General features: G+C 41.1%; 2 protein-coding genes across 11 annotated transcripts in view; both read left to right on the forward strand.

Annotated features, from left to right (window-relative positions):
• The first annotated feature begins 309 nt into the window (after positions 1 to 309).
• On the forward strand, positions 310 to 13,571 carry LOC123506016 (E3 ubiquitin-protein ligase Mdm2-like). 4 transcript variants are annotated; one of them, XM_045257831.1, is made up of 7 exons: positions 310 to 623; positions 6,406 to 6,782; positions 7,868 to 8,004; positions 8,491 to 8,864; positions 9,510 to 9,655; positions 9,913 to 10,113; positions 11,219 to 13,571. In XM_045257831.1, the coding sequence occupies exons 1-7, from the start codon at positions 593 to 595 to the stop codon at positions 12,083 to 12,085; spliced, it is 2,133 nt and encodes a 710-aa protein (XP_045113766.1). In that variant the 5' UTR covers positions 310 to 592; the 3' UTR covers positions 12,086 to 13,571. The 4 variants fall into 4 exon arrangements, with proteins under 4 accessions (XP_045113766.1, XP_045113767.1, XP_045113768.1 ...); XM_045257832.1 differs by lacking the exon at positions 7,868 to 8,004; XM_045257833.1 differs by lacking the exon at positions 6,406 to 6,782 and having other exon boundaries at positions 311 to 623.
• Positions 13,572 to 15,425: 1,854 nt separating this feature from the next.
• Positions 15,426 to 26,038, forward strand: part of LOC123506015 (kinesin-like protein KIF12) — a 42,510-nt gene continuing 31,897 nt past the window's right edge. The window contains exons 1-2 of one of the 7 annotated variants that reach the window (XM_045257824.1): positions 15,426 to 15,640; positions 15,891 to 16,734. In XM_045257824.1, coding sequence (XP_045113759.1) covers positions 15,959 to 16,734 — 776 coding nt within the window. In that variant the 5' untranslated portion in view covers positions 15,426 to 15,640; positions 15,891 to 15,958. Of the gene's footprint in view, positions 15,641 to 15,890; positions 16,735 to 19,828; positions 19,910 to 23,374; positions 23,708 to 26,038 lie in introns of those variants that run through there. The other 6 variants (XM_045257823.1, XM_045257830.1, XM_045257827.1 and 3 more) reach the window with 6 other exon arrangements.

Genomic DNA, 26,038 nt, shown 5'->3' on the forward strand with positions numbered 1-26,038 from the left:
AATAAGTAAAAAAAAAAAAATCAGATCTACAGAGGGATGTTATGAGAAAGTATGAAAGACAGGGAGTTTACCTAGTATATCATCAATTATTCGAGATTCTGTACAGTAAAAAAAATGAAATAAAAAAGATGTGTACTCCAGCTTGACTAGTATTTCCATCCCAACACATTTCAGATAACAAAACAAGACCACACCTCAGCAATAACACTACGAGAACACTAGTAGGAATAGGAAATAGTGTGGAGAACTGGAAAAGAAAGCGTAATGTGAGACAACGAAGACAAGAGTGTGAGGGTGTGCGGCGCGCCATGGCAACACTGCGACTCCTACATGCTGGAGCCTGAAGAGGAATTTGTGTCGGTGGCGCAAGACTTTCCTCCCTCCTGTTCTGACGTGACGCTCTTACTGCCACAGAGTCCGCCGCCACCAACGCAGCCTCATGATCTGACAGGAGTGGTGCTGAAGAGGTAAGGGGACCCGTATATTGAGACCTGAGAACCGAGAACAGGAGTCAAAGAACATTCACCAGCCGAGCACCATCCACTACCGATTCAGCCCAGTCTTTATATTTAAAGTGAATTTTACCGCCGCCATGGGTGTGTCTAGGAGTTATTTGCTGGAAGGTGAGATATTTGTGTTCATTTTTACTTGGTGTGTGGCCTAGGTATGGCCCTACGTCCCGAGTTGTTTGTTTTTTTGTGGTGTTTAGTGGCGTGTTGGTGTCAAGGTTACTAGTTACTACGGCGCAGCTTTTGAATTATCTTGTGTGGGAGGTGAGGGAGGGACGGGGTAAGACTGGGAAGAGGGAGGCTGCAAGGGGTGACTCTTTCAAGTTGATGCATTTAATTTTGGTATTTTATTGTATTTTTTATTTTATCTTTTTTTTTAATGCCGTATTCTTAATCCTTATGAGCGTGTTGTGTGGATAGTAGAGGGAAATTTAGTCATGCCCGTGACTGTGGGGAATCGGGGGTTTTGGGGGCGGAGCCAAAAGAGGCGAGATATGGCGATCCAATAAAATCTAAGGACAAAAGCCTAACCTAACCGGGGGGGTGCTGCCCCCGGACTCCCGCTACAACACTAACTTAACCCTAACATAAACCTAACCTAACGTAACCTAACCTAACCTAGCTGGGCGGGTGCAGCCACCCTGGTCCCCCCCTACAACACTAACCTAACCCTAACATAAACCTAACCTAATGTGACCTAACCTAACCGGGGGGGCGCAGCCGCCCCCGAACCCCCCTCCAACACTAACCTAACCCTAACATAAACCTAACCTACTGTATCCTTGCTTTGGGGCAGTTTCCTCCCCCACACCAGTTCTCTTATAGCTTCACACAATATGCCCTACCTCTACCAATACCCCTCCTCACAATACCTTAACGAAAGGATGAAGGTCCTGGATGGTCCTCTTCTCGATTGTACACTGACTTGCATTGCAGAAGCGATGATTTCCCAGTAATCAAATTCGCAAACTTTACAATTAATGTCACTGGTGGCCATGGCTGAACTGCGCACACAGATGTCTCTGTGCACCTGTCTGCCCAGCTGTGCCCCGCCTACAAATACATATAGCAAATTCCCATTGGCGCAGCTCGTGGTGTTAAGAGGTGGTGGCACGTCATTGGACAAAAGAACTATAGACACAATAAGAATCCTATTCAGCAGTTACCCACAAACCCCAGCTATAAACAAATGCAAGTCAGTGTACTGCTTCCAAGTGTGATGGAGCTCCGTGGCTCACCGCTGCTTGCTGGACTTAGAGAAAACTCGCCGAACACCGCACATATAAAGGCTTGTGTATGACTCACCAAAACTCTCACTGACGGTAAGCACGTTACATACACTGCACTGTGCTATACGTATTATACAGATCGGCGTGGAGCAGTGATTCTAGAGAAGAACTGTGAACTAATGCATTTCATGCACCTTAATGTTGTTGCTTCAAACACAACCATTTATTCTCTTGAGAGCATTGATAATGAGTGCTTTAAATTAATTTTTGTGCAAAAAAACTGACATTAATTAAGGAGGAGCTTGGTATCAAATGTTATGTAAATTTTCTTGCCATCTTACCAAGTTTTGAGCCAGTGTTGTTCAATACTTACATTCCAGTCTAACAGAGTAAGGCTGTAATGCATGTCCGCACCACAATCAACCTTTGGTATTACTTGTGGAAAGTAGTTATAGAATTCCCTTAGTAGAACTAATGCATTTGTATTTTCCTATGGGTAGTGGTGAGTAAGTACTCTTGGCTTCTCAATCTGCATGTGCTATTTATTAATTTCTCCCAGTGGCATAGCTAGTGTTTTTGCTGCCCAGGTCAACCAGCAGCCTTCTGCTCTGCTTCCCTTCCCAGAAATAATACAATATTACAATGGACATTAATCCCTAAAAGTTTATATATTCAAACCAAATTAGCTATTATTTTTATTAAATAAAGATGCATCTAGGTCTGTGTGTATCAAGAATATGGGCTTGAACCTAATTATCAGTAACATGCACAGGCTTAGCTATACAACTGACAGCTATGGGGATCAAAAGTGTTGCCCTCAAAAAGATGCCTCCCAGGGTGGACTGCCTTCTCCACCCACCCTTAGCTATGCCACTGATTTCTCATAACTGTTGCATATTGTGTAAAAATGTGGACATCCCATTGCCTTCCACAGTGTAATCTGTATAGCTTATGGTGCAACCAGCCTTAACCAGCCTTGAGATGCCAGATACTGAGTAATTGTTTCGTGTTTCCTCTGTTTGTTTGAGAAGGTAACTAAAAGGAGCAGACCAAGAAGAGAATTTTAAGTTCTCCACAAAGCCTGATCCTGATGTATATGCAATGTTTTTTGGGATATCAGGATTGTATATAGATTGATAATTTTTGCATGATATTAGCTAGTTTAATATTTAACTTGTAGATTATGACCTTGAATAATAATGAGTTATTTGCCATGTCACCATAAATGACATGGATTGTAGAATTGCCTTGGTATGCTTTGTAATGAGTAAACTTCTTAGCATTCACTACACAAATTTTCTTGGTTTCATGGTTTTGTATGAAGTTGTGTAATTCACTTAGTAACTTTCGAGTGTTTATTTTACTACCCTGAGAACAGTTGTGGATTTCTTGTTATCAGGTTTTGATTGTATGTGACATTTGTGATGACCACTGACTGGAAGTCTTACATGTATAGTTTTCTTTCTGAAATATTAATTAATCAATAATTAATTGTAACCCATCTATACATGACCTCAGTAGCATAACTCAATCACTTTCTCTTGATAATATCCACAGCTGTGTGTCCTTTAGTGTATATTGGTGAAGTTATATTGTGATTTGATTAGCTCAATAATAAAGTAGGAATTTGTTGTTTTCCTTGTGTTATAATGTGTGCATGTTTTGTATACTTTAGTTAAATAGAGGATTTCAGTAGTTTAGGAGTGTGACCTTCCTTCCTCTTAAATTCCTTATTGAAAGCATGAAGCTATTATTTCATAAGGAAAGATCAAGGTAAGTAATATTATTCAATATTTGTGACCATGAAAATTTATAATCATGTTTACAGACTGACCTCAGGAACTTGCCAGTAATTTTTGTTTTCTGGACTTGTTTAATTGTATTTATTGCCCCTCAGGCATGCTATGGAAATCACTGCCATGCTGTCTGAATGAAAACAGTTGGTACACAGATTCCTTTTACATTCATGTCTAGCAGTGATTTTGTATTGAATTGATTAATTACTGGTCAGCTTTGTGATCATGCGAATGTAAATTCCAGTTATATCAAAGTCTTACCCAATTTACCTTAAAAAGCTATTTGGCCTTGCATTCACAAAATCAGCTTGATCTTGATTTTGAAGTTACATCTTTCTCATTCTTTATAGAGTATACATAGTTGGTTTGTCCTCGTTAGGCATATAAAGCCTCGTGATGGAGAAATACTGACCTGCTAATGGTGCAGACAGCTTTTTAATGACTTTCACCTCAACACCTTATTTGGGAATGTATGTCACTTTCTGATTTACAGTAATGTAACATTAAAGTAGTTGTGATGTTTGAAATTAGATAAAGTAATAAATATAAAGATTTAATCAAATAGTTCAACTTTGTATAGATACATAATTATGTCAGGTCAAGAGGTGAAACACTGTGAGATCATTTAGCCTAACGAGGATGAACAGAGTAGTGCATGTGAACGATGGCTGCCGTGGTGGTGAGAAGGTCCTTAGCCCACGCCTGGCTCTCCCTGTTGGGTTGAGAAGTGGTACGGGCTGCTCCCCCGTCCCTGAGTACTCGTGTGTCCCTGGATCACAACCATCAGGCAAGGTTCGGCACTTGCCAGCCATGCCAAACCAGAATGTTTAAACACACCTACTAGTTTTGGTGATGTGGATGTGGTTATAACTGAAATAATGAGGTGAATTTATTTATTTATTTATTTATTTTTATTATTATTTTTAATCACATGGGTGGATAAAGAACTAAGGCTGCAAAGTAATATTGCAAAGATGCTCTTTCTATGCTGCTCAGATAATTCAGTAGTGTGGAGTTCACTAATAAAAGTAATGGATTTAGTACTAATATACTAATGAGTTCTTGAGTTATGGCTCACAATAAAGTAATCCAAATATATATTGCAAAAATACAATATAATGGAAATGCCCATTTATGTCTAAAATAGAATGCATAATAGAATAGTTATGTTGAAACTTAGATAAATAGCCAAAGGAGAGTTTACTGAAAGTGAACGTTTTTAGGTAGTACCTACTAAAAGATCCATGAAATGAATACATAGTGCACTTTTGGAACTACATTACCAATTCGCATCAGTGATTTGCATCTTCATGGGTTTTAATACCACTTAATAATGGGCTTTAATGGATGGACTAAGAGTTAATAGATTGGTACCACATACAGATACTCAAGATTCCAATTGTTTGCTCCTTAACAATGCCAGGATGAGGAGGAAGCTTCCTCTCTTGACTGAAGTATTTTGCCTGAATAGCTTTGAGGTGTACTGAAAGTGGTGCATACAAATATATAGTAAACCTCTTAGCTAAAGTTGCTATGGGATATTTGCTGAAAGTGACTTGAGGATAAGTTGAAGAGAACAGAAGGAAGGCACACTGATGAAAGCAAGGGAATCTGAGTGTTATGAATCAGATACAAAAATGTGGTGCATCTCTAGCTGTGACCAGTCTCACTAATGTCTCATGTTGAGGTATCAAGGAGTAGTTATGGTTTGGGTGCTTTGAAGAGGCAATAACTGGAGAAAGTAGTGTAAAGTTGGTAAAAAGTGTACTACTATGTAATGGACCACAATGAATGGTATGGATTAAGAAATATGAAATAACAAACTATTCTTGATTACGTTATTTTGATGTTTTCATGAATGAGGTGATAAAATGGAGTTTACAATTTTGTGAGTTATATTTTTATTCCATTTATTAATTTATTATTATGATTATTATTATTTATTTATTTATTTTTTTCTTCTCTTATCTTCACTGATTTTTAACATGATTGGGAGAAGCATGAAGTAGATGCACTAGAGCTACAGTAAGAGGCATCCCTTAGTATGCTGAGGTGTCATGGGTTGACTTTTAAAGGTGTATGAGAGGCCTATAGTGGCTGGGATCAGAGTTGACAGATCACTACTGCACTCTCTCCAAGGTTTATAGCATCCCTCCTCAGCAGTGATGACAAGGTGCTGTCATCCAAGGCCAGGTGAGGATTTGGCTTCCTCACTTAGTTTTCCTTGGCCAATTGTGCTCTTTGGGGTGTCCTAAATAGAATGTATTATGTGAGTATGTATTGTATTTAGAGATGATACTCACAATACTCGGACAAGGTTCACCCGTAAGCCAAAGCCAGTGATAGTGTGGCTTGAAGTACCTGTGACATGAGGGCAAGTAAGAGACAGCTGAGGTAAAGTACCAATGGCAGGAGTGGAGAGAGTTGCATGTTGATGAAAGGGAACAAAGGCTGCTGCATCTGTCACCCTGACCAGACCTATTAGTGCCTCATTTCCATGTGGCTGTTCATGTTGAATATTGGAATGCTTCATTGTTGTTATTTATTGATTGAATTGTGTTTATTTTCAAAATCCTTAATGAGCCAATCATTCCATATGAAATGCAGTTTTACAAACGTGAATACACTTAACTGATGAAAACTAAAAGTATTGGTCCTATTATTCATGAGATTAAGAGCCTTGTGACAAAGAAAAGACAAACTTAAAAAAAATGAAGAGAAAATAAAAATCTGAATTCATATGATAATGAAGTAAATTCATCTGCCTTAGGAATGATGAAATTTGCCATGAATAGCAGCAGCAAGAATAATACGTGTCCCATGGAGTAGTTGAGTGATGGTGTGATCAGGGCATGACTGGTGGTGTTTCAGGGTGGAGAGGAGGAGGAGGTGTGACTATGCCACCTGACCTGACCCCCGAAACGCGCCCACTTGCTGAGAACCCCACTAGGAGCTGTGAAGATGACACCCGCAGCCCCCCACCTCCCCCTGGTACTGCTGATCACTCCAGCAGCAGCAATGGTGGGGGGCTGCAGCTGGCCCAGGAGAGTCCTGCCTCAACAGCATCTCTACCAAATACTCGGAGAGTGGGACAGGTGTGCCATGAGACCAGGACAGAGGCTGGTGAGGGGACCGAGGGAGCAGCTCCGTCTGCTTCCTCGGTCGTCAACACCTACTACCTCTCTCCTCAGCTCAAAGCCGCCTTTGTCTCAGTTGGAGCGACCGACAGAGCTTACTCATTCAAAGAGGTATTTATCAACCCTTGCTGGGCACCACCTTACATCATCAGCCAGGACGCTTGATTTCTATTTCTTCATCTTATTGGATTTTGGGTGTTAAACTCTTGAAATCTTGTTTGCATTGACTTTTATTTGCTGTGTGTTTATACTGGTGTGTTTTTCTGTTTGCACAAATGGAAACCATTGTTTCTTTTGTGAATTTTTTCTTAAGTATGTTATTGAATATAATTGTTAGAAGTCAGTGTAACTGATAACTCAGCTCATCTTTTATGTTCATGCAGTTTCATTATAGAAAATAAAAAATATAACTCCAGACTGCAAAATAAAAAGGTTAGAGCAATTCAATTCCATTGAATTTGGCTCTTTTGTGTCTGTGTTGTTCAAGCTCAATGCACCATACATGAAAAGTGTATGAGTAGAATATTATCCATATCATTAAGTGGCCAAGTGCCTGAAACCATCAGATGAATACACTTGCAAAACTTAGCAGTGTGGCATTGGCTTTGCATCACTCACTGTGTTGTGTCAGGTGCCACTGCTATTACTATTATTCAGTGGTGTACTTCTTTAACAGCTATTTGCTGCTCAAGTATTGGTTACTTATGTACATTACAAGTTGCACTTGCTGTACTGAAATGACTTATGTCTCCTCATACAGATAGTCCTCAGACCAGACATCAAAGCTATTGTCGAGTCACTCCTTTCTCTTTCATTTTGATTGAACTGTGTCAGACATTTATTCTATCTCGTACAAGCTACTCAGTCGTTTTGTTGTCACTTTAAGATCATGATAGTCATCCTTCATCATGCATTGTTTATTTGTATAATGATTTCTTGTATTGGGACAAATCTTTGCTTAATCATTCATGTGAAGAAAATTTGGCATCCATTTCATATTTTCATTATTCATTATCATAATGAAAAAAAAAAAAAAAAAAAAAAAAAAAAAAATATATATATATATATATATATATATATATATATATATATATATATATATATATATATATATATATATATATATATATATTGCCTTGAAACAGAAAAGCCTTATGGTACTTGTGACACTTATAGCTCCCTTTTTCTCTTGGCAGGTATTGATGCTGTTGAAAAATTATCTTTTTTCAAATCCTAAGCTATTTGACCCGGCTGATAAATTATATATCAACTGTGAGTCTGACCCCCTCGGGAAGGCTTTTGGTGTGAAAAGGTTTCACTACAATGATGTTAGGTGAGTGATTCACAGTCAGGCCTTGCTGTCAAGGAGGAACTACACCCCCCATGCAGACATTTCTTGTGCTCTGTAGTGGTCAATATTTTAGTGTGTACAATTAACAAATGTATCAACAGTCACAAAAAATAACACTGTTGGTTAGTTGTTTGCATGACAAGTGAGCTGTTGGAAGCAAAATTAGAAATTGAGTTTTCTTTTATCAAATGTCACTTTGATCATGAATAAAAAATGTTATCTGTCAAGTACCCACTGAATAAGGATTTCCCTTATTTAAAATGTGTTTCTATTGGTGAATTGTTCTAAGTGTTTGCTAGGGAAGGAATGTTTTTTTTCTAATTATTATTTATTTATTTATTTATTTATCTATAATGATACAGTATATATTCTCATGTTAACAGTTCTCATTACTTAGTTGATTTTAAAGTATGCTTTACTAGTCACCAAACATTAGAATTGTCCCTAATGCTGTTTTATCTATTTTAGGTCACTGATTACTCAGAATATCATTAAAGTGCATCCTGCAAGGGTTCTTCCCTGCCCTGAAGTACCCACACCTGTACCTGATAACCTTAGTTCGAGTGTGCATGCTGGTGGAAGCAATGATAGCACGTGCAGGTCGTCAGTGCCGGTTGGTGCTACGCCCAGCACATCTGGAAATGGGATTGTAGTATCTCAAGGTGTTTCAAACCTTGAGAATGTAGCTACACCAGGTTCTGAGGCAGGAGTTCCTAGGATTTGTGGTAGGCAGCGGGCACTGCCAGGACCAAGCAACACCCCTGTGGACATCACCTGCCCAGACATTCCTGATAGCTGCTCTGATGCTGAAAGTGTATATAGTGTCCAGGACTATGAAACTGGTAAGTCATGCAACTTGTAGCTTTTATGATGCCATTTATGTACAAGATGTGCTAGTATTAATTTTGCTTTCTCTATATTATATGTCGTTACTCTGATGCTTCTTTAAAATTCATTTGAATGCCAGTCAAAGTATTCTCAGTTGCTCTTTGGCCACGTCATTCATGTCATTCTCTTTCCTTCTTTTCATTAAGTCCCCTTAATATTTCAACTTGTTGTATCAGGGCCTTGTCTTTTTGCCAGTACTCATTTTATTCTCAAGTAACTCTGTCATATATGTACTTCACTTCTGTTTTGAGAAAAGCAGTGTGTTCAATGTGGTGTAGTTCTCTAGACCCTGATGTGCTAAAACAGATCCATGTTTCTGTCTATCCATAATCAACATGTTGAACCTTATATGTACTACACTATCATTACTCTTCCAATTGTATATGCTATTTATGCCATCTTCAAAACCTAAGAATATTAGAAGATAAGGAGAGCACAAAAGTCCTGTTAAACTATAGAAGATATCTTGTAATGAAGGAAATTTTCATAATAGTGTACGAAGCTTGATTCATACTATTTCTTTGTTCATTAGAAGTAATGAAAGGCTTTCTCATTTTGAATGATGTGATGTCTAGTTTATTTTTCATTCTCTTTACCAGAATATTGTCGTAATACTGAATTTGAGAGCAGTGAAGAGGAAGACTTAATGGAAGTGAACAGTGAAATTTTTGAAGAATACGAGCCACCCTCGGATGACGCCAGGGACGACAAGGACCAGTGCGATGACAGTGACTCCTCTATTGATGTGAGTTGTCATCTTCAGTATTGACACCATTCCTATTTTAGTAGAAAGGTTCAGTCTGTGGTACTAATCTAAGGAAAGTTTATACTTTATTGAAATTATTTATTGAATTTATTATCTCTCTCCTGCACTGATGGTAATACCTGACCAAAAATATAAAAAGATTGTCAAAAGGTACTTTCACTTCCAAGATAATCACCAAACATCTGAGAATGAGTATGTCATCACTTCTATTACTGATGATGATAAAAATATCTCAGGACGTGGAAATAGCAGTGTTGGCCTACACTTTGGTCCAGGACGAAGCTGAGGAAGGCTTCTGGGCTGACGACGACTCAGTCACAGACTCAGAACATTCTGACGAAGACAACGACCCAGAGTGTGTGTCGGACCGCTGGGACTGCCTGACATGTGGCCTGAAGAACAAGCCTTTTGTCCGCTATTGTAGCAAGTGCTGGCAGGTGAGTCTCCACTGTCATCAGTCTTCATATGCTGTCAGAATCCACATTTCATTTGGCTTCTGAACTTTCCTACAAGCTTAATTATACTTTATTCTTATACAGTCAACTCTCAATGGTTTATGTTCCTGGAGACATCACATTATTCAAACCTGATTTTCCCATGGAATGCAATGATAATAAGGGGTTACGTTTCTGCCAACTGAGAAAGTCTGCCAATTTTGAGGATTTTTATGACTTAAACTTTAAAAAAAATATTAATACATCACTAGGTCATGGAAATAATGAAAACGAACATTCTCATTTTATTTTTAAGTACATTACATTTATAAGTCACTAACACAACAAAAACATATCCTCACACTCACTATCACTTTGTTGATGCATCACTGATCGTCCTCTGCTGAATCTTCACGCTGCTCTCCCTTGCTCATGTCTTCTATCTTCATTCAGCTCCTCTTCTACAATCTTGTTTTGGAAGAATTGATCTGGTGTGGTTTATGTGATAATTTTTCTTCTGATCTAACATGATTTTATAGCATTTTATTTCTGCCATCACTTCTCATGCCACTGGTGCACTTCTGTTTACATTAGGATCCTTGACCTCCAGGGTTTTGTTGGTATTAGCTCTGATAGTATGCAGTATGCTCTCCCTCAGTCTCGTTGCATGGACAATCACTGAGGTCTTTTTTCCCTCAGCATAGCAACCTAACACTTCCAACTTCTTTTCAATGGTTACAGTGAAACAATACACTCACAATGAGGGTTGACTCTGGAATGAGGAGGGAGGACTATGTAAAGGAACAGAGCAGTTCCCACCAGGAGCAGTGAGGGTGCTCGTGATGTCATCGAGTCAAGTTGACTGAATAAATTGCATTATTTAATTGCATCTCATCAAGTTGCGTTAAATCAAGATCGTGCTATTCAAACTAAAGTTATTCGAGAGTTGACTATACAGTGGTATCTTGGGTTTTGAGTTTAATTAATTGCAAAAGGCCACTTGTAAACCAAGATACATTTTCTCTTGTGAAATCTTGTTTACACGTTACACATTCTCCTTCCAGAAAAGTTAGATTAGGAATATCACTTACTGTCTTCTGCATTTCAGTTGAGAAAAAATTGGCTCCCAGACCCACCCAAAAAACGAAGGAGAAAACCTCGACCAAAGAAGAAGAACACAAGAAACAGGATGGCTTCTGGTCCTTCAGAACAGTCTACCTCCCAGGGTGCAAGTCAGTGGAAGGATGAGGATGCGGGAACCTCGTCTGAGAGTAGTGTAGGTGGCAGTTCCCAAGCTGGTGAGCTGATCAGATATTCCTCAGTTTCCACCACAGTATCTGGAAGCTCTACACAAGACTCGGGGTGTTTTTTGTCACAGGATTTGTTAGAGTCTCAAGAGGCAACAGAGGTATTGGTCGATGAACATTGTGTAGAGGAGAGGACAGAATCACAAGCAAGTGAAAGTAAAGATTCCTCAGAGGCAGAGAAACAGTCTCTGGAGGAAACGGTGCAACCAAAGATGTTAAGTAGTAGGAAAAGGAAATCATCTAGTTCAGAATATTTCACAACTGCAAAGCGTTTAAAAAGGTCAGAGGATAAAGTTGAGGTGCCTTATGGGGATCCAGAAACACTTGCTAAGGAAATATTCAAGTTTGTATCATCAAGTAAAGGCAAGGAATGGCTCATTTCTCCTGATGGAATGAAATTTGCAAGGTCCCTTCAGCCATCTCCAGCTTATCAGGAATCAATAACAAGGATGATTGCTGAGCAGACGTCGTCCTCGGGCGCTTCCTCGGGGATTTCCATGTTGTGCTCCATCTGCTGCCTTCGGCCAAAGAACGCTTCAATAATACATGGGAGACTGGCTCACCAAGCAACGTGCTACCAGTGTGCACGGAAGCTCCTGAATGATGGTGCCAGGTGTCCAGTTTGTCGGCGCAAGATCCACATGGTATGCAAGCAAATATTGGCTTAGCAGAATAGTCTTTATTTGCTTTAGTTTGCACAATTTCAATTCCAAAAGCATATCAAGGATAAGATGTTATTTATTATGATGTTTATAATTTTGCCCAACTATCTGTAACTCTTTACATGATGAAATATCTTCTATTAATACTTTATGCAATTCTTTGCAGTTTTCTTTAAAAAGTTATCTGCGTACATAAACTTTGACTTCTATGATCTGCAGGAATTCTGTAACTCACTTATCCTTAAGAAAATTTTCCTGATTATCCTTTTGCAGAACATTATTCCTTCAAGGCTTGCATCCCATACTACACCACAAATTCCTTTTTTCACACAAAGTGCTGTAAATGCATTCTCTCTCTCTCTCTCTCTCTCTCTCTCTCTCTCTCTCTCTCTCTCTCTCTCTCTCTCTCTCTCTCTCTCTCCAGTTATATCTTTTATTTGATCTTTAAGTGAATTTGTGAAAAATATTAACATAGCGTATGTGTTACTTCTCAACTTATGAAACATATCAACATATGTGAAATTACAGACATTTATTGCCTCGTTTTGTTGTTAGTCATTATTTAACAGATCTAGCTTATGCAAGCAATGACCACACTGAGCTTTCATTAATGCTCCCATTTATTAAAATTATTTATTTAGGTTCATAAGACTGGATGTGGGGAGACAAGGAGACTGAAATATAGAAGTACTAACTATATATACATAGTCACACCACTGTGTGTCAGAAACACATATGTGGACCCTAAGGCGTTTAAGGGCAACATTAACGAGCCGTAAATGTAAGGTAAGAACTGAAATACAAGAAAATCTGTGTATTTATATAGGAAATATATGAAGGTTTCTTAGAGGTGCTAGGAATGTACAAAACAGTCAGTCTACCTTTGTCAAGGATAGATTTGTATTATGAAGTCATTTTATTTATACTCAGATTATACTGTGTAGTTAATGTTAGTATTTCATGACAGATTTCTTTTCATCAGAAGCCAGAGCCAGGTGATGAATGGCCTGGTTGACCCATTGTGGTGTGTGTGTGTGAGTGTTGTGAGGAGTTGGAGATGGTAATGCAGTATACCATCCTGATTCATGGCTTATAATGTCAACCACTGTGTATGGTGCAGTACATGCTGCGACAAATGGTATTGTGGAATGAAGTGGGTGTCATTGGCACAGACTTTTCATCGACTCAAAAACTGCATTGGGAAATAGTAACTTATGTCTAGAGGCAGTGTTAGATTTCACCTTCAAGTTGGGCCGATATTACCAAGCCAAGTGTTACATGGCCTCTCACACCACCACACTTCGAAGAGACAGGTCTATAGTGAGTACTGACAAGGTTTTTGCTCTCCAATGAACATTGATTTAGTGGACTGGCAGCCTCACACTGTCACTGTGCCCCGCCTGGAAGGTAAGGAACCAGTGTATGTCAGTTCACCATCATAAATTATTTTATTTTCAGAGTTTTTGTGGAAAAAATAAATTCTATTGGGAAACTTGTGTTTTCTTGTCAAAACAAGATAGAAGATAAAAGTGATATGATATCTTAAATCTTTGACTTTCTACCTGCAAATACGTAGAACAACTTTACAATCTAAATAGCCATTCATATAGCCAAGTGGAAAGACACCATTTAATTTATATTAAAAATCCTTCGCTATCAGTTTACCACCAATAGTACACCATTTGTTATAGAGAGTGACATTGCAGTTCATGGCCATGCCCTGTTGTAACTTAGCGAGGGTCTCGCTGCAGATGCTGCCAATGGACTGCGGCATAAGCTTGATTCATGGCCATGGACTGATATCCTACTAGTGTTGGAATTTCCTCGTGTATCTACTGGTGCCATCCCTTTGAAATACAGTTGTATGGGAGTGATTAATTTCTCAACTTTATTAAACATCTTTGAACATATGAACATCAATTGCCTCATATTATTTATTGTTAGTCTTTGTCTTGCAAATTCTATCATATCCCCATTACAACCACCACCACCTCATCACACCATTGAAAGAAATAACATCCACATAAATTTTGGTAGTAATGCGAGGGTATCGTGGGGAGGGGAAGGAAGGGCGTGTGGAGCGCAAGTGTGTGTGTGTGTGTGTGTGTGTGGTGCCTGATAGTAATCTTTGGCGGAGCAGCAGCGAGGAGGAAGGAGTAAGAAAGGACATACGTGTTACTTAATAAAGCTAGGTCACGCATTACAGGCAATCCTACCGAGTTTTATTCTCCTTCCTTGCTTCTCCCTTCTTTCTTCTCGATTTTTCATTATACTTTTATCCTTATTTATGTTCATATCTCTTGTTTTGAGTTATTCATTTCTATCTGTTTGTCTTATTTTTCTTTGTATATATTTTCTTTTATTTTTTTCTTCTTCTTCCACATTCTTATTTTTTTTCTTCTTTCTATCTGTCTTTGTTCTTCCTCAAGCTGCTTTTCCTCGTAAACAACATTGCAAGACCTGTTGTTTGTTCTTTATTTGTCCTCCTCCTCCTCCTCCTCCTCCTCCTCCTCCTCCTCCTCCTCCTCCTCCTCCTCCTCCTCCTTTCCTGCTTTTCATCGTCCTACTTTTTTTGATGTGGAGGAAGCATGAAATACCTGATGAGAGTTGTAAGGCAACACATTCTTATTATTGTTTTGCTCTCTCTCTCTCTCTCTCTCTCTCTCTCTCTCTCTCTCTCTCATTTTACTTTCAGTGTCTCGGTGTTGATCTTTTTTTTTTATCCTACGTATTCCTACCTCAACTTACCCTTTATTCTATCTCCCCACTTATTCTCCGTTCTTCTATGACTTCCGTAACGTTATCCTCACTTCCTCCACCTCTCCTTCCTTGGTCTTCCTTCTCCTTCTACCTCATCCTCATCCTCATCCTTCTCCTACCGACATATACCTCCTTCATTGATGGTTTTTTTTCCTACCCTTTTCTTAATCTCATGTCGCCTCACCACCATCACCTCTTCGCCTTTCTTGATGTTCCTTCTAACGACCTTCTAATGACTCTTCTCAGCAGCCTTCACTTCAAGCCGCCTCACCATCACTACTACTTTATTTTCACCTTGTTCATGTATGACTGTCTACTTATTGTTCATTCTGCCACCACCGTTCCTAGTTACTCGTCTAGTCCACCGTGATCTGATCAAGATGCTTTTTTCGATTTAGCGAGATTGATGACCTCCAGTGAGCGCTTAGTGAAGAATATACTACCATCTTATTACTCTGTTATCTGGGTCTTTGTCGACACTGCTCCGCTTGGCATTCAGTCCACGTGCTACATTTCTATTTTTTTTTTTTTTCTTTTCAGAACGGGAGGGCAATTACCTGGATGAGGGTACCAGCATGACATCCCCCCTACCCTGGTCCTCCTCCTCCTCCTCCCCGCACGACCCCAATCTCCTGCCGCGCCGCCACCCCCTACGTCAGTAGCGTGAGTTGCGTCAGTGAGTGTGGGAGTCTTGTATGAGGACGTGACAGTCGCATCACCACCAGCGCCACCGCCAGGAGGGCAGCACGCACCACCGCGGCGCCACGAGTCACAACACTTCCTGTCTTATCGTGTGTCACTGTTTGTATCTGACGAGTGTTTGTGTTTCTCTTGCTTCTCGTGGAAAATGCCTCTTTTCCTCCTCGGAAAAAAATCCCCTTTTTCTAGTTTTCCTCCTCTTCTCTCACTTCTTTTTCTTCCTTCAAAATAAGTTTCCTACGTCATGTATGTCCAGTGATCTTTTGACCTACAATACACTCCTCCCCTTCCTCCTCCTCATGTTTTCTCCTCTTTTTGCCTTCTTGACTCTCTCTCTCCTCTCTTCCTGCAGAAAGAAGGGAGGTACGTGAGGTGGAAGGTGGAGACGCGTCAAACAATCTCACTCCGTAAGCTACAGTGATGAGCGGCACTCGCCAAGTTTCCACCAACATGGCCTTCAAGGACCTCTCTGGTGCCTCGCAGGCCAGGTCAGGCCGCAGAGCAAAGCTGTGGAAGGTAAAAAAGCTTGAGGAGAAGCTCGAGAAGAGTGACAGGGAGAAGGAAACGACTGGTGATCGGAGGAAGAGGAGTATCCGACATATTGGTGGTGGTGGTGGTGGTGGTGGCCGTGAGAGGCGTCGTGAGAAGACCTTCACCAACATCAACACCAACAGCAATGACAACAACAACAACAACAACAACAACAACAACAGCAACAGCAACAGCAACAACAACATCACCGCCACCACCAACAGCGACAACACCATTAACAAGGAGTGGAGTCAAGCGGAGGAGGGGCAGAAGCAATACAAAAGGAGACGGAGGAGGAAAAGCGAAAACGACTTGCAGGACACTGATACCTTTTCGTCAGGCACCTCAATATACGTTCCTGCTGCTGCCGGTCGCGTAGGGGCGCTGCTGGCAAGGGCGCGGCGAGCACTCTCTGAAAGACGCCAAAGGAGTGTTAGCCAGGGTCCTCAGCGCGCCCTGTCATCCAGCAGCCATGAAATCTCTCTCGATGAGCCACCGTCAGACGGCACCCTCGTGTATTCCAGGGCAGGGCGGAGCGGCGGAGTGGCGGCAGCGTGGGTCACCCCTTCGCCCTGCCCTGATGCCCCGTCCGGTCCCTCCGTCAGGCGCCGTGGTTCCCTAGACTCCCTCGGGTATCCTGCCAGCGCCGCCAGCACATCATTAGGGTGAGTGAGATGATGATGATGATGATGATTGTGTGTGTGTGTGTGTGTGTTTCACTATTTGATCTGCTGCAGTCTCTGACGAGACAGCCAGACGTTACCCTACGGAACGAGCTCAGAGCTCATTATTTCCGATCTTCGCATAGGTTTGAGACCAGGCACACATCACACACCGGGACAAAAAGGTCACAACTCCTCAATTTACATCCCGTACCTACTCACTGCTAGGTGAACAGGGGCTACACGTGAAAGGAGACACACCCAAATATCTCCACCCGGCCGGGGAATCGAAACCCGGTCCTCTGGCTTGTGAAGCCAGCGCTCTAACCACTGAGCTCCCGGGCGTGTGTAGCGTAACGTATACCTGTTGTGTGTGTGTGTGTGTGTGTGTGTGTTACCTGATCATTTTCAACTGTTTAGCTTCCACGGACGTCTTTTAAATTTTTTCCCTGATCATGTGAAAATCTAGCGCGTTGAGGAATAAATGTTCCCGTTTGGATGAGTGGACGTAGTAGTGGAGGATTTGGAAGTGAGTGAGGGATGCATGGTTTTGAGGTGAAAAAGGGAGATTGATAGCGATTTCAAGATGACTGGAACCCGGCATTTTTTTTCATCATCCTTTCTTGAGCGTTGCAGTCAACATTAACCCCTTCATTGCTATGACGCGTTTTCATATTCATTCTGCTTACTGTTTGGTGATTTTATACAGCTTTAGAAACTTGTGTGGGGATTAGAGTGGTGAAGATTCTGGCTATTAATCTTCTGATCTCCATAGACCTTTCCAAATGTAAATAAAATCGTCTAATCATACCCAAACTCATGGCAAAAATGCGTCCCAGTACTGAAGGGGTTAAGTCCGTTCCGCGTTGCCACGACTACAAAGAATAATATGAAAGGACGACGAGGATGACAGACAAATAGACAGGTAAATATATAACTTAGATAGGCAGGACTTCGAAATTTTTACGTGTATATCAATCGACTTTTCCCTTATCTTTATCTTTCTCTTTGCTCTTCTTTCTCTGTAGTGTCTGTGGTGGTGGTGGTGGTGGTGGTGATACAGGGTTTGTTATGTCGGTATCTAATATTTAGCTTGATGAGTTGGTTGGTGGTGGTGGTGCTGGTGGTGGTGGAGGAATAAATGAGGAACAAAGGAAGAGGATTTTGTATACAGAATGAACGTGTGTGTGTGTGTGTGTGTGTGTGTGTGTGTGTGTGTGTGTGTGTGTGTGTGTGTGTGTGTGTGTGTGTGTGTGTGTGTGTGTGTGTGTGTGTGTGTGTGTGTGTGTGTGTGTGTGTGTGTGCGTGCATGTGTAGTTCATTACTCATTACATTCATTCAAGTTAAAAGATTAGCATTTTTCTCTCTCCCTGCCATTGTTATTTCTCTTTTTTTTTATTTTCTTCCTCTCTTAACTTGCCTCCCTCCTTTCACCTACGCCTTTCATAACCCACCACCTTTCTTTCCCTTTTTTTTTTATTCTGTTTTCCTCCTTTCCATTTTGCCATTTCTTTATATTTTCTCTTTTGTTATCATTCTTTCCTTGAACATTTCCCTTTTCTTGCTTTTCTTTTCTTTTTCCTTTTGTTTCTCTACTCTTTTCCACCTTTTTTTCTATTCCCGCCCTTCTCTGCGTTGTCTTTTTCCTTCATTTCCCTTTAATAACTTTCATTCCTTTCCTTCCGTGTCCTTCCCCTCACCTCCCTACCCTACCCATCCCCTCCCATTCCCTTCCCTTCCCTTCCCTTCCCTTACTATCTTCACTGATTAGCCAGTCTCACGTCTCCCCAAATTTCTTGCCCTTCCCCTCCTCATGTTTCCTCTCCCTCCCATCTTTCTCCTCCCCCTCCCTGTACCAACACTCCTCTCACTCCTCTCCCTGTACAACACTTCACCTCCTCCCCCTTCTTTCTCTCTACCCTACCTCTTCCTCCCCTTCCTGCTCCTCCTCCCCCCAATGTAGTCACGATACACGCACCTGCGCGTTAGCCTCAAGTATCGATTGTTACAAAGCTACATTATTCACGAGAGAGAGAGAGAGAGAGAGAGAGAGAGAGAGAGAGAGAGAGAGAGAGAGAGAGAGAGAGAGAGAGAGAGAATGATATATTAAAGTTATTTGTATAGGTATAAGTAGTATGTGTATATGTGATAGTAGTAGTAGTAGTAGTAGTAGTAGTAGTAGTAGTAGTAGTAGCAGCAGTGGTAGTAAAAAGATGATGATATTGTTTTTGTTGTTTTTGTCAGTGTTAGTGATCAAAACTTTAAACTTACCATGCACCAAATTCCTTTCTTGATTCACATATTCCCTTACTTACTTGCTTACTTACTGACTTACTTGCTTAATGACTTACTGTACTTACATCCTCACTTAACTATTTAATGACTGCACTAACCATCCACTCAGTCGTTCATCAGTTTGGTCACTGCGCATTAGTGGCTCATTCATGCTTGTTGGCTTGCTATATTGCTCAGGTAGGGAGAAGTGGGGAGGGGGATTGGGGAAGTGTGTTTGTGTGTGTGTGTGTGTGTGTGTGTGTGTGTGTTATTGTGAAGACAGGAGGGAATGAAAGGGGGTGGGGTGATAGAAGCTGGGTTAAGTACACGTGTGAGGAGTGTGTGTGTGTGTGTGTGTGCGTGTGTGTGTGTGTGTGTGTGTGTGTGTGTGTGTAGATATGTGATAATAGGTATGCGAATGTACGTGTGTGTGTGTGTGTGTGTGTGTGTGTGTGTGTGTGTGTGTGTGTGTGTGTGTGTGTGTGTGTGCACATGTGTGTGTTTAAGTAAATACATTCTCAGAACATGTATGTATACCACACACACACACACACACACACACACACACACACACACACACACACACACACACACACCACATTCCCCTTCCCCTTTCCCTCACACACAACATCCCCTCCACACACCACACCACACCACACCACACCATACCACACTACAAATAAACACAAAACTAATATACAGTATATTTACCAACTAAACACCTTAACGTTGATAATAAATTAAGTGTGTCACGTTGGGCGGCGGACAGGTGAGGCGGGGAAGTGACGTGAGGGGCGAGGTGACGGGGAGAGACAGAGGGAGGGCGAGGCAGCAGGGAGGCGAGGGTCGGAGGGAGGGACAAGGAGCGTCGGCAGTCTTCTCTCAACTATTGGAGGGTGCATACGTACGTTTCTCATTCGTGCATCGCTCGTGCCACTCATTATACGCTGCGTGGTGGAGGGTTGAGATTATGTGTGTGTGTGTGTGTGTGTGTGTTAGGGGGGGAGGTGGAGGAAGAGGGGCAATAGTTAATAGTATTACGTTGTGGTGTTGATTATTGTTACTATTTCTCCGTTTTTTGTGAATTGAGTGGTTTTGGGAAGTGTGTGTGTGTGTGTGTGTGTGTGTGTGTGTGTGTGTGTGAAGTGAGCCGTTCCAGGTAAGCTTGGTAATATATTCTTTATAGTATTCATTTTAACGACGGTTCTGTTACTAATTCAGTCGGACGTGTATAACTTGTGTTCAGAATTGTCATTGTTTCAGCCGTTGTCACATTTCTCCAGCGTCTTGATGTGTCCTAATAACAGTGAAGTCCATAGCGATGTCCAGGTCTTATCATCGTTCATATTTCACTGACCCTAACACTGCCATCCATGCAAAGACAGTGCGGTGGATATGAGTGTCCAAATTTTAGCAATATTGAGTTTGTGCATCAGTCAGTCTGTCTTTACAATCTTTAATAGTTCTTCGGATGGAAATAAGGGTAAATTTGTAGTTTCAACCAATATACCCTGTCTTATATTTCTTTATCCCTATGTCTAACAAGCTTGGGAACCTCCTGGGAAAGCGGGGTTTTAACCTAACCTAATCTAACCTAACCCAACCCCATTTTCCGATAGGGTAAAATGGTGTTAGAAATGGTCGTAGAAGTGTGATCTACACCGTGAGAATGTGTATAGTTACGTGTGGTGAATTGGTTGAAACTGCAATAATTCCGAAATAAGATAGTTTGCAAAGAAACCCAAATTCATAAGATTATTGAAATTATCTCCCCGATTTTATGGCATAGGTGTAGTTCATATCTTTAAACATATCTTTATCTATCATATCTTTAAACATTTCTGCACCGTATTTTCACTACTTCCAAAGGGCTCTAGTTGAAGTTACACGGATTTTTAAGAGTGTTTTATTTTATAGTTCTAGCGACGGATAAGCAACAGTTCTACATCATTAACGCGAGAAACACTGTTCGGACCCCGGCTAACCATCTATGTGACCTTTGAAAATAGGCGTGGTGAGGGAGCGAAGCGTTTTTGAATACAGCTTTTTCATTACTTACCAGTGTTTCTCAAAATTATTCGGCTAAAAATCAATGCTTGAGACTTTTCTGCATTTTATTTCACTGCTATCAATGAATTTATCCTCTTGTCCTTTTCCTGCACCTTCTGCGTCAAGGAAGATGTTGTTTTGTGCTTTTTTTATTCATTCCCTGTCAATAATATAAACACAAGTCATGTAACTTTTGGAATTCTGGATAATCGAAGTGTTGATATTTGTAATGTTACAAGTTGTGACTGGAATATTCGCAGTTTTTTTTATTCTAATTAATTTATTTATTCTTTTTTGCACACAAGGAATAGGAGTGTCCGGGGTCTTGAAGGTGGTTGTGGTAGTGTTGTAGGATATTGTGGTTTTGTTGTTTAAGTTTAGTGAATGGGAGTGCTTGCAAGTATTGTGTTGTCTCGAGTTATTTTCCTTTGACATTCTCTCTTGAATTTCTTTCTTTCTTGTTTTTTGAGATTCTACTTTTTTCCTTTTTGTTTTTGTTCTTGTTCTTATTATTATTCTTCTCTTTTTTTCTTTTTCTTCTATTTTTTCTTCTTCTTGTTCTTGTTCTTCTATTTCTTCTTTTTTTTCTTCTTCTATTTCTTCTTCCTCTTCCTCTTCCGAAAATTTCTTCTTCTTCTCCTTCTTCTTCTTCTTCTTCTTCTTTATCATATCTTCACAAGTGTGTTTTTACGCAACGCCTGTGCATCTTTCTCTTCTCCAATCAATTATTTCTCCTCTTTCTCTTCTCTCTCCGCCTCCTCCGTCACGTCTTTCTCTTCTTTCAATCTTTTTTTTCTCTTCTCCCTCCTCCTTTTTTTTTATTCCTTTGTATTCTAGGTTCATTATTGCGTTTCTTTTTATTTCTTTTGTGTCCATCAAGTTTGAAATATTACCTCTTCCATTTTCTTTTCTTATTTTTCGCCTATTTCATTTTTCTTTTTCCTGATTTTATTTCCTCTTCTTTATTTTCATGAGAAACTGAAGATAAGAGAAGGCTGTGTGTGTGTGTGTGTGTGTGTGTGTGTGTGTGTGTGTGTGTGTGTGTGTGTGTGTGTGTGTGTGTTATTGCAAAGGAGGAAGAGTGGGCGGCAGGGTCTGGTGGTCTTCCTCCTCCTCCTCCTCCTCCTCCTCCTCCTCCTCCTCCTCCTCCTCCTCCTCCTCCAATAACATTACGTCATCTAAAATACCAAGCTAACCTTTATATCGCAGAGCTCTTCTTGGATTAACCTGTACGAAGAGGAGGAGGAGGAGGAGGAGGAGGAGGAAGAGGAGGTGGAGGATGATGGAGGAAAAGATTGGAGAATAGGGTGTGTCTGTTTTCCTTGCGCGCTCTCTCTCTCTCTCTCTCTCTCTCTCTCTCTCTCTCTCTCTCTCTCTCTCTCTCTCTCTCTCTCTCTCTCTCTCTCTCTCTCTCTCTCTCTCTCTCTCTCTCTCTCTCTCTCTCTCTCTCTCTCTCAAGGCGGTGTAGTGGAGGAAGTGAAGGTGGCGTGGAAGCATTAGTACCACGTGTTCTTAATGTAAGGGAGGTGTATTGGTGGAAGTGAGGGAGATGGAGGAGGAAATGCACCTAACTTGTGACTACTACTACTACTACTACTACTACTACTACTACTATTACTAAGTCTCTTGATGGGTCATTGGCCGTCTACCAAGAATCACGAAGCTACACACGCATCCTTCGTTTTCTTTTATATTTTTCATGTGCCAGATTACCTCTCTCTCCTCCTCCAACTGCTCCTCCCCCTCCTGTAATTTCCTTCCCATTTCCTCCTTTTTTTCCCCTAGTCGTCATTCTTCGTCACCTTTTCTTTTTGCTTCCTTTGCACTCGTTCTTATATTACCTCTCGTCCAGCTTCTTTCTCATCATTTCTACTCTTTCTTATCTCTTTTCCTCTCCCTTTTCTCGTTCTCTTTGTCTTCCTCGTCCTCGTCCTCTTCCAGTTTCTTTCTCTTTTGTCCTTCTCCTATTCTTTCCCTTCTTCATATTCTCGTTCTCTTCCTCCTCCAGTTGTTTTTCTTCTCATTTCTTCGTCTCTTATTCCTTTCTCCTTTTTTCTTTGTCCTCCTCATATTTTTTCTCCAGTTTCTCGTTTTTCGTCCTTCATTTTATCACCTACTCTTCGTATGCCACCTTTATCGTTCTCTCTTTATCCCTTATTACTCTTCTCGCTTTCCTCCTCGTCTTCCTTCTCGTCCTCGTCCTCGTTCTCCTCGTCCTCATTGGGGTGGCGGTACTCGCGTGTTTATGCCGCGGCTCTATGACGACGGCGAGCATCACGCGTCCTTCCGACTCTGATCGATGACGTGTGCTGTGTGGTAGGTTGCTGTCGTGTGTCCGTTGCGAGAATCTCTGAGAAGGCGTGTACGAGGCGCGGGCATGAGGTGACCGCTGAGAAAGACTTGGGGCCATACGTTGCCTCCACGCCTCCACGCCCCAATCGACGCCCCGAACACCGCGCCCTCAGTGAACAGCCCTCAGTGACATCAACAAAGGACTTATCGCTAACATGGGGGAGCGCCGAGCCAACCGCCGCGGGGACTCTCCTGGCTCAAGGGAATCCGTCAGATCTGGTGGTTCCTCACAAGGCTCCGACAGTCTCAATAGCAGCAAGGGCTTCACCGGGCACAGCACACTCCCCTCCTCCAGCGAAGGGTATGTATGGGGCGAGTTGGTGGTGATGTTAGCCAAGGGTATCGCCAAGGGTATTGCATGCTATTCCGTTTTTCTTTCAGTTTATGACGGATATTTGGAGGGGTGACTTGCGGTAATGAGTGATTTTTATGATAATAGGAGAGTAGGGTAGTGGTGTTGTAAGGGTCTGGTAATGAATGGTGGTGTGGATGAGGGTGGATGAGAGTGGATGAGGGACAGGGATGGAGTAATGTTTCTTAACGTGAGAATAAATAACTGACCTGCAGGATTTGTATTTTTTTTTTCTTTTCTTTTGTGTGTGTCCATGTAGCATGTATCAGGAGTGCTACATAACCTCTGTTCGGTTCAGATGCTGATTGATGGTGAGAGCCGCCTAGTAAATAAAAGGTTAAATGACAGGCTCTACTGGATAACCGCGTCGTCCATCTCTGTTTCCTGGGCTCTCCATCATGAAGAAATACTGGTGGCAGCGGTGGGATACAGATAAATGGTGGGGGCTATAAACTTATTCTTTAAACTCGTCTTTTGGAGGTATTATTGGACCCTGGTTGCATACACACACACACACACACACACACACACACACACACACACACACACACACACACGCACGGAGTCACGCAATCTTCACGGTCATGTGAGGTGTGTTTATCCATTTTCTCTCATTAATCAATCATCAATTACGTGCAAGCTCACGGTGGTGTTGCGTGCAGGATTACGAAGACCCAAACTCCTGTAATCCATGTGACCTTGATAATAATGGCTGTGTGTGCTCAGTTTTTACCAAAGCGTCCCGTAAACGTTGGATTATTTACGTGCGTCCATCACACCGCGGGTCGGTAAGCCGTGGCGTGGCGGTGCCGTGTGGAAGCGAGGCGTGCTGGGCTGTGATGTTTTTCAAGACTGTCATGCGTAGTTGGCAAAGATTTGTGCTGTTATCAACGTGGGCATCATCATGTGTTGACCTTTTTTCTTTTTCTTTTCTTTACTCCTTTCTTTCGTCTTTTCTTCAGTTTTTATGCATGTCAGGATCAGCAGTGACAAATAACCACAAACTGCATATGATTTCATCGTCTTCATATTCAGTATTACGCCATTCTTTGTCCAAATTCAAGATTTTTCCTATAATATGAATATAGGATAACTGTAACAGCAGTACTACAATTTTTTGGGGAATAAAGATCAGCACACACACACGCACAAATAAAAAATAAAGAATAAAAAATAAATAGAAAAAATAACAAATAAATAAAACAAATAAATAAATGAATAAATAGATAGATAAAAAAGAATCTCCTATAGTGCTGCTTTTAGAAAGTAAAACTGGAGATGACTCGATTCTCCTTTTTCCAGGCAAATCAGTTAATGAAAATAAAAGCACCAGAAACAGGCAGGAAATCTCAAGAATTGGTGCTAGAAACCTATGGAACTTAATTTTCTGTAAAACTCCCAAAAACAAATATAACTGACCCCAGTGCCCAGATCCCGGAAGTGTGTCAAGGTTACATTGACATACATTGATTCATAATGAAGGACCAACTAGCGATAATCCAAAACCAGAAGCACGGAACCATTGATTACCACACCGCCTCTATCCTGACACAACCAGTTCCTCTTATACTGCTGCTCAATTACCTTACGTATACACAGTGCTGGTCACAAGTCGAGGAACCCACCACGCTTCCACTGTTTAGCGTTTCCCTATAAACCTGACTCGTATGACCAGCTTAATGTCAGGTTTTCATCAAGTTAAAACATAAGAACATAAGAAAATAATGGAAGCTCCAAAAAGCCTGTCAGTCCTATCTGTGACAGTCCCTACTCGAAAAATATCTACTACTTTCACAATCATCCTTATCCATACACCTGTCTAATCTTGTGTCAGGTTTTCATCAAGTTCAAACATAAGAACGTAAGAAAAAAAAAAAAAAGGAAAGCTGCAATAAGCCGTCAGTCCTACAGGTGGCAGTCCCTACATGAAACATATCCACTACTTCCACAGTCATTCTTATCCATACACCTGTTTATTTTTTTCCCAAAGCTCCCTGATGACTCAACACTAACAACTTGGTTACTGGATTCATTCATTTACCATGCACTCTTATCTGAGAACCAATTCCTCCCTATCTCTTTCTAATCTAACTTTCCAGAATCTTATTGTTTGATCTACTAAAATTGTCAGGTTTTGTAAGGGGAGCGGCAACATATCAGTTATTTGTAAGAAAAAAACACAAAATAAAAAATTGAGAGCAGGTTACTTAATTTCTGACTAGAGTGTATCCTGTACCATGCTAGCGAGGACGAGTCACCTGCTGCCTGTTTTCAATGGTC

Source organism: Portunus trituberculatus, chromosome 19, assembly GCF_017591435.1.
Source record: "Portunus trituberculatus isolate SZX2019 chromosome 19, ASM1759143v1, whole genome shotgun sequence".
Classification (NCBI taxonomy): Eukaryota; Metazoa; Arthropoda; class Malacostraca; order Decapoda; family Portunidae; genus Portunus; species Portunus trituberculatus.